Genomic DNA, 12,920 nt, shown 5'->3' with positions numbered 1-12,920 from the left:
TAGGAGAGATCGGATTCTTGGGTGTCCTCTTTCTTGCACCTACAAAGTGATGTTTGGGATCTGGGTCACGGAAAAATAGTAGTAGTAAACAGCACTTACCATGTGCTACCACTATTTACATCGTCTCCGATTTACCGAAAAGGAAACTGAGTCGTAAAAGAAGTAAACAGTGCTGCAGGGAAACGAACTCTAGAATTCATGTTCTCGACACTCTTAGCTTCGGGTCCCCAGCTTTGCTCTCTCTAAAATCCTCCCACCTCAGTGGTCCCGCCCCCAGTTTCAAAATCTTTAAATCCTTTATTTTTTTCAGTTCGACCCCTCCACTGCTGGGTCTTGCCCCAGGGCTTCAGTTGCTTCTTTTCCAGGTCCCACCCATCCATTCAAACACACAGCCTCAGACGCTCCTAATTTTCGCAGTTTTAGCTCCGCCTCTTAACTACAGTCCCAGTCCTCACATTCTGGAGAGTCTGGCTTCCTCTCCGTAGGTTACGTCTACCTTCTGGGCCGCGCCCTCTCTCCTGCCTGTATTTTCCTATTTTTCCTAGGCCCCGCCTCTACCTTGGTCTTTGACTCCGCCCAACTACCGGCATAATTATAAATTAACTTAAGCCCCACCCATATCTGAGCCCCTCCCCTTGTCTCAAACTTTCTGAATAGTTTCTCCTGCCCCCTAACCCACTCCCTCTGAAGTTCTCAGCTCGGACCCTACCGCGGATCGGTACCCTCTCCTGAATGCCTTCCCGAGCTCCGCCTCAACCCACTCTGAGATCCACGCCCTCATTCTAGGCGCCTTCACCATTCTCCCCGGGAGCCCATTCCTCTGCCCTACCCTAGGCTCCTCCTCTCTTCCGCTAGAGGCTGCGCCCCCTCCCATCAGGCTCCGCCCTTCAGACCGCCTTCCTCGCCTTTTCGGCCCAGTAGCATAACCTAGCCCCGCCCCTTTCGTAGAAAGCCACGCCCCTCCCGCCCCTGGGTGTTTACCAGCGCCCCCGCCCTTCCTTAGGTTCCGCCCCGCTGGCCCACTGGCCCCGCCCCCGGCCCCGCGCTGCAGTGCCTTCCCCGCCGCGGCCCCGCCCGCCCCCGCCGAGCGGAGCAGAGGGCGGCGGCGGCGGCTGCTGCTGCTGCTGCTGCTGGAGCGGCCCGTGAGGAGGAGGCGGCGAGGATGGCGGCGGCGTCGTGGGCGCGGCGGAGATGAGCACCCGCGGCCCCAGGCCCAGGGCGGCGTGGCCGGAGTGGGCGGGGGTCCCGATGCAGGCCCGAGGAGGGCCATGGGGCAGGTCCTGCCTGTCTTCGCCCACTGCAGTGAGTAAGGGGAGACTCAGGCCTGGTGTGGGGCCCAGAGGCCCGGGTGGGCTCCTCCCCAGTAACCACTCCGTGCCGGGTCGCGGGAGAATTGGGATGGGGGAGGAGGCGAAGGAGACAAAGGAAGCTCTCCCCTCCCCCCGCATTCCAGCGGCGACGGGGGCGACCTGACCCGGAGGACCTGAGTGAGTCAAGGCAGAGGTGGGGGGCACTGAGATAGCTGGCGGGGGGTCGCGCCGGACTCTGGGATATGGCGCCGGACCGCACCCAGGGATGAGGACGCTCTCCGGGAGCTGTCCCCTCGCCCTGGTGCTGGCCGCAGCCGGCAGGGAGGGGAGTTGAATGGAGGGGTAGAGCCAGGATAGAGAAGAGGGATCTAACCACCCCCCCAATCATCCATCTTTGCATCCCACCTCCGTTTTCTGCCCAGACTCAGAGGCTGCCCCGACCTCGCCCAAATTGTCCAACATCCTGTCCCTTGGAAACAGCCATCCCTGGGTTGGAGCCAGGACTCCTGGGTCCTTACTGAGCTTTACCACTGATTAGTAGTAACCCTGGAAGACACCCATTCTACTCTGGGCCTCCGATTCCCCAGCTGCCAAAACGAGGTGGGGGCGGGGGGGGGCATCTGATTTCAGTTCCCAAACGGTATTGAGCATCTCCTGTAGGCAAAGCCCCAAGCTAGCTCTGAGGGGCTAGGTTGCACAATTGAAAATACCTTATCTGATGCTCACGATCTCTGAGACCAGGGCTTGAACAGTCCTCGTCTAACATTTTCTGTCTCACACCCCCGTGGTTCCCGCAGCTGAGAATTTCAACACTCTCAGATCTGGCCACTTGCATGTCCTAGGAGTCCAGATGCCAAAATTCTAACCATTTGTTATTTCAACATTAAAGAGTATCATCCCAACATCCTAAAATCTTGTCCTTACCTGGGCTTACAAAGGAAAGCCCTACACGATCCCTATCACCACCACCTCTCTGCCCTCATCACCCACCCCTCTCCCTCCCAGTCACTCTGTTCCAGTCATGCCTTCACACCTCTCTGTTCCTCAGATTTGCCAAGCATATTGTCTGCCTCAGGGCCTTTGCACTGGGCTTTTTCCTCTGCCTGGAAGACTCTTCCCTAGACATCTTCATGGCTTCCTCACTTCATTCAAGGCTCTGCTTAAATGTAATCTTATCAAAGAAGTCTTCCTGATCACCCTGTCTGAAATAGCATCCTCTCACTTTCTCTTCCCTTACCCTGATTTATTTTTCTCCACACACTTAGCACCCAACATCATATATTTGTGTATTGTCTTTCTCGCCGGTAGAGTGTAAGGCCTGTGAGCGTAGGGATTTTGTCTGTTTTGTTCACATTTGTATTCTCAGTCTAAAACAGTGCCTGGTACATAGTAGGTGTTCAATAAATGGTTTTTGAAAGAATGAACTAATTGAAACCTCCTAAAATTCCTAATTTGAAGACTCTTAAGATTCCTGGATTTGAACTTACACGGCTGAGCTTCTGATAGCACTATAGTAAGGTTTTACGGTCTGTATGTAGAATGTTCAAAAGGTCCTGTGGTTCAAGTATTCTAAGATTCCTTAATTCGGACCGTCCAAGTTTCCAGGACTGGCACGCTTCTGTGATTCCGACAGTCTAAGCTTCTAAGAATCTTCGATTCTTTCCCTCTCGCAGAAGAAGCTCCGTCTACAGCGTCCTCTACCCCTGACTCCACAGAAGGTAAGTGGAGGGGGAGAATGTGAGAGCGGGACGCAAAGGGGCTCACAGCTGGATAGGAGGGTTGAAGAGAGTGGGTCAGGGTCCCGCTTAGAGTAGCTCATACCCTCCTTTGCTTACTGCAGGAGGGAATGACGACTCGGATTTTCGGGAGCTTCACACAGCCCGAGAATTCTCAGAGGACGATGAGGAAGAGACCACGTCGCAAGACTGGGGCACCCCCCGGGAGCTGACCTTCTCCTACATCGCCTTCGACGGTGTGGTGGGTTCTGGAGTGCGCCGGGATTCAGCTGCCCGCCGCCCCCGGCCCCAGGGCCGCTCAGTCTCGGAACCGCGAGACCCACCCCCTCAGCCCGGCTTGGGCGACAGTTTGGAGAGCATCCCCAGCCTGAGCCAATCCCCGGAACCTGGGCGCCGCGGTGACCCCGACACTGCCCCTCCGGCCGAACGCCGCCTGGAGGACCTAGGGCTCCAGCTGGACCAGCTGGGCTGGGCAGCCCGGGGAACGGGGTCCGGAGAAGACTCTGCCACCAGTAGCTGCACCCCGCTGGAGGACGAGGAGCCCGACGGGTCGGAGGTTGGAGAGGCTGGGAAAGGTGAGATGTCAGAGGTGCTGGGACCGAAGCCACAAGGGGTGGGTGGTCTCTCCTCAGGGCACCTCCAAGGTGAAAGCTCATGGCCTTCTCTTTCTAACGCGCCAGAACTGGACCTACAACTCGGACTCCCTCAGTCCTCACCGCCGCCACCGCCGCCGGAAGTCTTGACTCTGCAGCCCAGCCCCGGCTCTGGAACCCCCCAGGCGGGTACCCCATCCCCACCCCGATCCCGGGATTCGAACTCTTGGCCTGATGAGCCCTCGCTGGACCTGAAGGAGGAAGAGCCGTGGGGGCATCTGGAGCGGGAGCCAATCACGGGGCAGTGCCTCGATAGCACGGACCAATCAGAATTCACATTGGAACCACTCCTTCTAGGTAAAGTGCGGTAAAGTGCGTGAGTGAAGGTGCTTCTTTGGACTACAGTGAAGGTGGGAGGGTTGGAATTTAAAGGGACCAACCTCGCGAAGGAAGTGAGGAGAGTGGAGAAGAGGAGGTATTGCTATTGGCTAGATATAAACTCCGCCCTTTAAAAAAATTCCCCGTTACCTACGATTGCCATTCGTTCTTTTTATAGTTCTCCCTCCCACTTGAGGCGCGAACCCTCCTTTGAGTATTAGGATTGGCTGATTACTTAAAAAAAAAAAAATCCCTCTTTTGGAGTGCTCCTCCTAGAGGCTGATTTTGGATGGGACAAATCCCTGAAAAAATAAGGCTGTCTTCTGGTTGTGGCCATGGGACATTTACAAGTAAACTCTACGCCTTTTAAAAACGCTCCTCTTCCCTGACCGCATCCGTTGGCCAGTTGCGAAGAGAGCCCGCCTTCCTCTAAAATAACGCTAAGCCTCCACGAACGGCCATGGTGATTATAGACATCACTGCTTTGGGGTGTTTACAAAGAGAGCCACTCCTTTTTGGAACTGTCCCCACCTCTATGGAGAGCCATTGGCTGGGTACAAAGGGGCCCCGCCCCTTACTCCTGCCCTCCGGGTTCCACTGAAGTGGGCGAAATCCCCCGAGAAGTAGCCGTGTCCACAGCCTCTCACTCAGAGCGGAGATGGGGAGTAAAGGTGGGCTTGCCGAGCGGGCTGCTGGGACCGGGGTTGGGGGGTGGCGTAAATGGGTCCAGATTCTCTCTTCTCTCCCCCAAATCTGCGGGTATGTTTCCTACTGGTCCCAGATTCCCCACAGCTGCAGGCTGAAGCTGGGGGGTTGAGGGGGTGTCTAGAGAGGGAGTGGAGGGAGCATGGGGTCCCCTCTCCCCCCGAGCCGAAGCTTTGGGGCCCAAGAGCAGGGAGGCCCCCTCCCCCAGTCTCAGGCCCAGGCGGCGCTGTCACTCAAGACCTGGACAGGCCAGCACAGCTGCGGGCCAGGCCCCCCCCTCCCCCCAGCGTGCCTAAACTTAGCCCCCGCCTCAGGCGACCCGGCCCCTCCCCCACCCACTGGCACAGGCCTTGGGGAGGCTGCAAGGGAGGGCCCTGCATGGCGGGTAGGGGGAGGCCTGCCCTTGTTCGAGGTAGATGGGAGTGTTTGTGTAAGGACAAACAAGTGAGGGGAGTCAGACTCTGAGGGGGACGGGTCAGAATTTGATCAGAGTGAGGGTGGGAGGGTGGAGGGTATTGGGCTACCGGTCCAGGGCTGAGATGGGGTCACATTATTGGGAAGGCTGTTAACGTTTAGATGGGCAAAATGAAACATTGGAGGGGCACAGTGGGTAGAGTATGCGACTCTTGATCTTGACTCTTGATCTTGGGTGGTGAGTTCAAGCTCCACCTTGAGCACGGAACCCATTTAAAAAAAAAAGTGAAAAGGAGTCTGGAGATCAGGGCTCAGGTTGGGCTTGCGAGGTGAATTTAGCATCTCAGAAAGGGCTCAGAAATTTGAATCAGGGCGTAGAAAGGAGGATGATATTATTAATGCGTTTAGGACTTAGAAAAGTGCATGTGGGTGGGAGTATCAAGAAGATACCACTTTCCACTTGTCAGGTTGGCAAAAAAGAAAAAGAACAGTAACACCCCTTGTTGGGCAGGATGCTGGAAAAAGATCATGTCCAAGTTGCTCATGGAAATGAAAATTGTTAAGGTTTGCTAACAAGCAATCTGATAATATTTATGATGTTCAGAAGCACAGAACTAGTCCACCCAGCCATTTCACCTCTGGGATTCTATCTCAGAAATAGAACCTCTCTGCAGGGAGGTAAGAATATCCGTAGAAGCCTAGTGCTTGCCGCACTGTTGAGGAATGGAGGTTAAGAAACCCAGGGAATGACCCAGCAATAGATAAATGTTGAATGAAACGAACGATGGTGCAGCCACATGCTGGAATCTTGTGGAGCCCTTACAAAGAATGAATCAAGAGCTCTTCCAACTGATGAGGAGGGAATTCTAGGAGGGAAAAGAGTGGGATGTGCGTGAGGCAGAAAAGTGTGTAGATGATCCCATTTTTCATAAATAATGACCCAAAATTGTATCCACACATAACCTCTGGGCAGGACTGAGATTAAGGGGACTCACTAGACTGTTGATTTGGGTTTTCCAGAAGAAGAGGGGAAGCAGCTGGGAATTAAAGAAGATGACTAGAAATTGGGAAATTGAGTTCAGGTGCAGGCCAGGGTATGTCAAGAGGTCAAGGTTCAGCCCTGAGACAGGAAGCAGGAGGTGAAGAGATCAGCCAGGCAGGTGCAAAGCCCAGCCTGACTGCCCGGCCCCCTCTCCTTCCACAGTGGCGGACCTGCTGTACTGGAAGGACACAAGGACATCAGGAGTGGTCTTCACAGGCCTCATGGTCTCCCTGCTCTGCCTCCTGCACTTTAGTATCGTGTCCGTGACCGCCCACGTGGCCCTGTCGCTGCTCTGTGGCACCATCTCTCTCAGGGTTTACCGAAAAGTGCTGCAGGCCGTGCACCGGGGGGACGGCGCCAACCCCTTCCAGTGAGAATGCCGGGCCCCTAACCTTGACCTCTGTCTAGACCTCTGTGTTGACCGAAGAGCTGGTCTGACCCTTGACCTCCAGTCAGGCACCACTCACGCTGACCCTGACCCATCCTGTCCTTGTTTCTGACTCCAGCCTGACTCTGACCCTGAATTCCAGCCCTAACCTCTGATCCTAATCTCTTACCCTTAATCCTTGATTCCCATCTCCTGCCCCTGACCTTGACCATAGCCCACTACAACTGGCCGTCTCCTCAAACCCCTATTTCTTGCCCTTGTCCTAGCCACACCCCTCAGCCTGGGCTGGTCCACACACTGAGGTGCCTTACACCCCTTTGTCCTCCCAGGGCCTATCTGGATGTGGACCTGACCCTGACTCGGGAGCAGATGGAACGTCTGTCCCAGCAGATTGCCTCCCGAGTGGTCTCTATGGCCATCCAGCTGCGGCATTTCTTCCTGGTAGAAGACCTCGTGGACTCCCTCAAGGTGCCTCGAAACCCTCCCTCCTGGCTGTCCCTGGGGGGTAGGAGGGCCATTGCTGGGGAAATTCACGGCCTGGGGAGGGCCCTGTAGGCTCTGCTGACCCTGACCCTCTCCCCCAGCTGGCCCTTCTCTTCTACATCTTGACCTTTGTGGGTGCCGTCTTCAATGGTTTGACTCTTCTCATTCTGGGTGAGCTGGGAAGGCTGTGGGGGGCGGGGTGGGGAGGTGGGTCATTGGCGTTTGCTGGGGGATGGGGTTCTAGATGAAACTGTTAAACTCTTGGGGGAACCCTGACCCCCCCCCATTTCTGTGCCTGCAGGAGTGATCTGTTTATTCACTGTCCCCTTGCTGTACCGGCAACACCAGGTGGGTGTGACAGGCCCTCATTTGGCAGTGTCCCAGCCAAACATGGGAGGTCTGACTCCCCCCCCCCCAGCCCCCCCCCCCCCCCCGCCCCGGCCACAGCCAGTGTCCTACTAACATGTCCCAGCCAGAGACAGGAGTTTCAACATGTTGAATATGTTTCAACCGCCAGAGATAAGCACTTTGATTGGTGCCCTCTGTGCAGAGCCAGGATCCGGCGGACAGGGGCCAACCTAAGTCAGGTGGACGAACCGATGCTTTCACCCCAAAACTGCAAGGACAGTCAACATCGGGTGGGACGGCTGTTGCCCAGAACACTGAGAGGACCGAGGCCAACTGACATATATCCTATCCAGAGACAGGCAGATGGACTGACATTCTCTTCTCTGGCACGGCTGAGAGCCCAGTGATCCACATGCCTGCCAGAGATAGTACAAACTCCCTCACATGCTGGAATCACCAAGACTCTCAAAGCCGGTCACACTGTGAATTCGACTAGTATTTAAGTCAGTCCACGCACGGACTTGACAACAAACACCAATACCCCACACTCTCACCTGACTCACACATACAGACACACGCACATACAACTCACTCAAAGATTCATAGTCATGCCCAGGAAACAGACTTACTGGCAAATTCCCATGTGTCTACCTGACATCATTTCCCACACAGAACTTGGCCCAAGCGACTGACGCTTCAGCTTGAGCTTCTGATTTCCAAGGCTATTTTAGTAGGCTTGGAGTTGAAGGTGGAGTAGTGGACCGCTCTCCCCAATTTCTCATTTGGAGGTGGGGGAGGAAGCAGCCTCCTGAATGAATCGGGGAGAAGAACCCCTCCAATCTCTCCTTCTTGGTCTCCCAGGCCCAGATGGACCAGTATGTGGGATTGGTGACCAATCAGTTGAGCCACATCAAAGCTAAGTAAGGACAGGGGATGGAGATGGATGGGTTGGGGAGGGGAGAAGCTTAGGAACTTTTTCCCAGATATTACCTGTCCCTAAATCTCTTGGGGTTAATGCCCCCTCCCCAAAGACAATTCCAACGAGGTCATTAGGTGGAGGGCAGGGGCTGGCTTTGGGCACTCAGCTACTCCCCCCCCCCACCCCCAACGTCCAGATTTCCCCTTAGTTCTCAGATTCCTATGGGTCACTTGCCCCACCTTGTGACTCCACTTGTTTCTCCCTCAGGATCCGAGCTAAGATCCCAGGGTCCGGAGCCCTGGCCTCGGCAGCAGCCGCAGTCTCTGGATCCAAAGCCAAAGCCGAATGAAAGGGGTGTCTCTGCCCTCGGGACGCCTGCCCCCATCCCCCGCAGCTCTCTGCCCAACTCCATCTCCCTTGCATCCCCACCCTCCCTCCGCCTCCGCCCGAGCCATTTCCCAAGCCATTTCCCGGCGGGTTTCTGGATCACCAGGGAGTTTGTGCAAATTGCCTGGGCGGCCAGGACTACACCTCCCAAGAGGCTCTGCTCTAGGAGCCCCGGAAAGGCGGGGCACCTTGGCTGCGGCGCCTGCTGGGACTTGTAGTTGCCTAGATAGGGCACCCGCCCTGCACTTCCGTGACCCCACGGCTGGAGGCGCCGTGAGAGATTGGTGTCTCCTGGACGCCACTAGCCCCAAAGCCAGGGCTTTGCATGGGGCCCAGGGGAGGCCTGAGCTTGGATTTACACTGTAATAAAGACTCCTGTGGAAAACCCAAGGCCTCCTGTGCTTCCAGCCTCCTCCAGCTTTCACCTTCCTGCACCGAAAAGCACCCAAGTGGTATTCAAGGAGGAACCTTCCCCATCTATCCAGAAGCTCCCTCCTAATCTGTTTATATTATGAAATGATTGAGGGGAGGATGCTGAGAGACCCTCCGTCCCAGGGCTAGCCAAGGCTTTGACAGCCGCTCTCCATGCCTGTGCCCAAGGCAGACATCACTAGTCGATCCCCACACTCTGCCCGCCAGGCAGCCTTCTCACCTGAGCCCCAGATCCGTGCCCAAGTGCCTTCTGGACGGCTCCCTCCACAAACCTATCCAAACCTTTTATTGTCCTATCTGATTTCCAGCTCAGGGATGTCTGCTCTGCCACTTTGTCATCAGGCTAGAGACCTCGGTATGGCCCTGGATTCCTACTTCCCCAGTCCCAACATCTAGTAAGTCAGGAAGCCATGCCTATCCTCTCTCTCAAATGTCTCTCATCCAACCACCTCTCTCTGTCCACTTGCCTTAGGGCCCACTAAAGGACCTCATGGTCTTCCTGGGCCTCGGGTTCCAAAACCTAGGGAGAAGGAGGCAGGACTGGGTTCTAATGACCCACAGACCTGGATTTGAATTCCGGCTTCACTACCTCTTGCCTGTGTGACCTTGAGCAAGTGACTTCACCTCTTGAAGCAGAATTTTCAAATGGAAAACTGTCACCACAACCGCATGGACATGGAAAACCCTTGGCATATACTAAATGCCCAGTGACCAGAAGATGCTTGTGAGCTATGAGATTGTTTCCCGAATCTCGGTCCTCCCGTCATGATCTTTCTATCACCCGTTCTGCTTTTCATCTAATATTTTTCTTTAAATTGCTTAATTAAAAATAAAACAAATATCTTTTAAAAAGAAATGTTACTTCGCCACCAAGAAAGTCAGTATCACTTGCCAGGAATAGAAGGTAACAGTAAAAATAAACACAGAACTATTAACATTTAAACTGTATGTTCGTGCATCACCTAAAATCATCTCACTTGTCTAGCGACGCATGTCACATTTTAGGAGCTAGATAATGATGTTGCAGGACTAGTAGTTACAGCCTGTCTTTGTGTGTGGAAGGGTTGCCTAGCAGCAGCCATGTAACAAAAAAGAAGAAAAGGAAAGAAAAAGAAAAAAGAGGGCTTAAGGGGGCTTCTCTTGGATCTAGATCTGCCAAGCAGGGACCAGGTTTTCAATTTCCAAATTAAAAAATAGCGAGATTTCCAAAAGATGCTGTTATTCACACTTTCCAGAAGATAGTGTCACTTTGTAATGAAGAACAGAGCGGGGCACCTGGCCGGCTCAGTGGAGTATTCCACTCTTGATCTCAGAGTTGTGAGTTCAAGCCCCGCATTGGGTGCAGAGATTACTTAAAAGTAAAATTAAACAGGGCGCCTGGGTGGCTCAGTTGGTTGGGCGACTGCCTTCGGCTCAGGTCATGATCCTGGAGTCCCGGGATCGAGTCCCGCATCGGGCTCCCTGCTCGGCGGGGAGTCTGCTTCTCCCTCTCCCACTCCCCCTGCTTGTGTTCCCTCTCTTGCTGTGTCTCTCTCTGTCAAATAAATAAATAAAATCTTTAAAAATAAATAAATAAATTCTCAAGCACTCTTTAGACAGTAGGGACCCAGAAAAAAAAAAAAAAACAAAAAACAAAGTCCATAGTCTCATGGAAATGATATTCTAGTGGGAGCAGACAGAGAATAAGCACAGTATATGGTAGGTGGTGCTCAGAGCGATGGAGGAAAGTCCATCAGGGTAAGGGGATGGAGTGACAGGACTTGCTATTTTAAAGATTTTATTTATTTATTTGAGAGAGAGAGAATGAGAGAGAGCAAGCACATGAGAGGGGGGAGGGTCAGAGGGAGAAGCAGACTCCCCGCCGAGCAGGGACCCCGATCCAGGGACTCGATCCAGGGACTCGATCCAGGGACTCGATCCAGGGACTCGATCCAGGGACTCCAGGATCATGACCTGAGCCGAAGGCAGTCGCTTAACCAACTGAGCCACCCAGGCGCCCCGAGGACTTGCTATTTTAAACTGAGTGGTCAGGCAAGACCTCACCAGGTGGTGGTATTTGAGCAGAGGACAGAGTGAAGGGAGTCAGTGGACATGTGGAGGAAAGGAGATTCAAGCAGGGGGATCAGCAAACACAATGGCTCTGAGAAAGAAGCACGCCTGATGCCTAGTGTGTGCAGCAGGAGATCTGCATACCAGATGCCAAGTAAATGAGGAAAGCAGAATAGGAGATGGGGTCAGAGGAGTGAAAGGAACTAGCATATAGGGATTTTTTTTTTTTTTTAAGATTTTATTTATTTCTTTGACAGAGAGAGAGAGAGCGAGCACAAGCAGGGGGAGCTGCAGGCAGAGGGAGAGAGAGAAGCAGGCTCCCCGCTGAGCAGCGAGCCCCATGGGGAGCTTGATCATAGGACGCTGGGATCATAAAAAGGCAGACACTTAACCAACTGAGCCACCCAGGTGCCCTTGAATATAGGGATTTTGTAGGGCCGTGGTGAGAACATTGACTTTTACTCTGAGATGGAAGCCCTAGGTTTCATGTGGTCCGGAACGATAGTGTTGTCAAAGGATCACTGACTTAGATTATAAAAGGGTCCACCTTTCTTGTAATGATAATTAGGATGGCGCAGGCTTGATTCCCCCAGGTGGATGGACTGTGTGAACTGGGGTACGGTACTATCCGTTTCTAAGCCTCCGTTTCCTTGGCCATAAAATACAGGTGCAGAAATTGATGACCTCTAGTGTCTTAAACTCAATATGGACAGAATTTCTGTCATCCCGCTGCCTAGGACGGTGCCTGGGACTTAGTAGGCGCTCAATAAAAATGTTTGAATGAACATGGGACTGTGTAGGTCGTTGAAGTTCCACAAAGGAACAGCAGGTGTCGCACCAGCCCCATAACCGCCTACCCGGAGTCTCCGGGGCTGGGCTAAATCAAACTCTAGCAGGAACTCGCTCACTCGAACTCGGATTTTTTCAGAGAAGGGGCTTCTGAAAGCCGACTTATGACTTTCTCCTCTTAAAAAACAAACTTCTCACCTGGAAAAAGGGGCTTCGGGCCCTTTAACCTATAGAGGCGAGTGGGCCCGGTCCTCGAACGCCGCTTCCCAGAATGCGCGGCGCTATGCAAATGAAGACGGTTTCCAAAGCGAGGATGATTCATGCCCATGCAAGAAAAAGGTAACGTTTTGGAAGGATATATGTCGTAGTTGGCGGGAATTTATAGATATCGGAGTCAACAATCTCACACCCTCCCAAACTATGTGACCATAACTGTAAAAAGATAGCGGGTTCTGAGTTTTATATAGCTGTGTGGAGGAGAGTGTGTCTTGCCCGGATGATCCTCAGTGGTCTGGGGTGCAGGCTTCAAACCTGTAGCTGTCTAGCGACAGAGTGGTTCAATTCCACCTTTCGGGCGACAGAGGTATCTTTTTATATTCCCATCAGACTGGACATTAGAGCGGGTTGTCGGGGAGAACGTCCCTCGGGCCAGCGCCTAATAACATCGCTGCAATCCTCTGCTTCACAGTTCAATCTCCGCCACGTGGGTCTCTTCCCACGGTTACACTTTTACTGGGAGCATCAAAGATGATTCCAAAAGATGATGAAAATCATCCTGGATCTCTCCCCTTCACTTGCTTATTCTCCCATTCAGTCATTTGCTCACTCATGTATTTAATCACGCATGCACTTATTCATCAGTCAGATATTCATTCATTCATTCACTCACTCACTCACTCACTCACTCACTCAACAAGTATTTGCTTGGTGCCAGGTGCTGGAAACAC

At 53.4% G+C, this 12,920-nt stretch overlaps 1 protein-coding gene and 1 non-coding gene across 3 annotated transcripts; both read left to right on the top strand.

The window, feature by feature from the left end:
* The first annotated feature begins 1,082 nt into the window (after window positions 1-1,082).
* RTN2 (reticulon 2) lies at window positions 1,083-9,089 on the top strand. 2 transcript variants are annotated; one of them, XM_045891750.3, is made up of 10 exons: window positions 1,083-1,302; window positions 2,984-3,028; window positions 3,151-3,621; window positions 3,727-3,996; window positions 6,341-6,548; window positions 6,896-7,034; window positions 7,151-7,220; window positions 7,351-7,397; window positions 8,259-8,317; window positions 8,584-9,089. In XM_045891750.3, exons 1-10 carry the CDS (start codon window positions 1,269-1,271, stop codon window positions 8,663-8,665), a joined length of 1,425 nt encoding a protein of 474 aa, XP_045747706.1. In that variant the 5' UTR covers window positions 1,083-1,268; the 3' UTR covers window positions 8,666-9,089. The 2 variants fall into 2 exon arrangements, with proteins under 2 accessions (XP_045747706.1, XP_045747707.1); XM_045891751.3 differs by lacking the exons at window positions 1,083-1,302; window positions 2,984-3,028; window positions 3,151-3,621; window positions 3,727-3,996 and adding an exon at window positions 4,579-4,688.
* A 3,374-nt stretch (window positions 9,090-12,463) lies between these two features.
* Window positions 12,464-12,550, top strand: TRNASTOP-UCA (transfer RNA opal suppressor (anticodon UCA)). The gene has a single exon. It is a non-coding gene; the product is annotated as a tRNA-Sec (tRNA).
* Window positions 12,551-12,920: the final 370 nt, after the last annotated feature.

Source organism: Mirounga angustirostris, unplaced genomic scaffold (genome assembly GCF_029215605.1).
Source record: "Mirounga angustirostris isolate CCGP_5_RB_7025 unplaced genomic scaffold, mMirAng1.0.hap1 SCAF_16, whole genome shotgun sequence".
Taxonomy (NCBI): Eukaryota; Metazoa; Chordata; class Mammalia; order Carnivora; family Phocidae; genus Mirounga; species Mirounga angustirostris.
This window is presented reverse-complemented; position numbering and strand designations above follow the sequence as displayed.

Excerpts from the sequence above, each read along its gene's own strand:
- RTN2 (XM_045891750.3), top strand. The coding sequence starts at position 1,269 with ATGGGGCAGGTCCTGCCTGTCTTCGCCCACTGCA. Across the intron at positions 7,398-8,258 it reads TGCTGTACCGGCAACACCAG|GCCCAGATGGACCAGTATGT; the intron begins GTGGGTGTGACA and ends TTGGTCTCCCAG. Across the intron at positions 8,318-8,583 it reads TTGAGCCACATCAAAGCTAA|GATCCGAGCTAAGATCCCAG; the intron begins GTAAGGACAGGG and ends TTTCTCCCTCAG.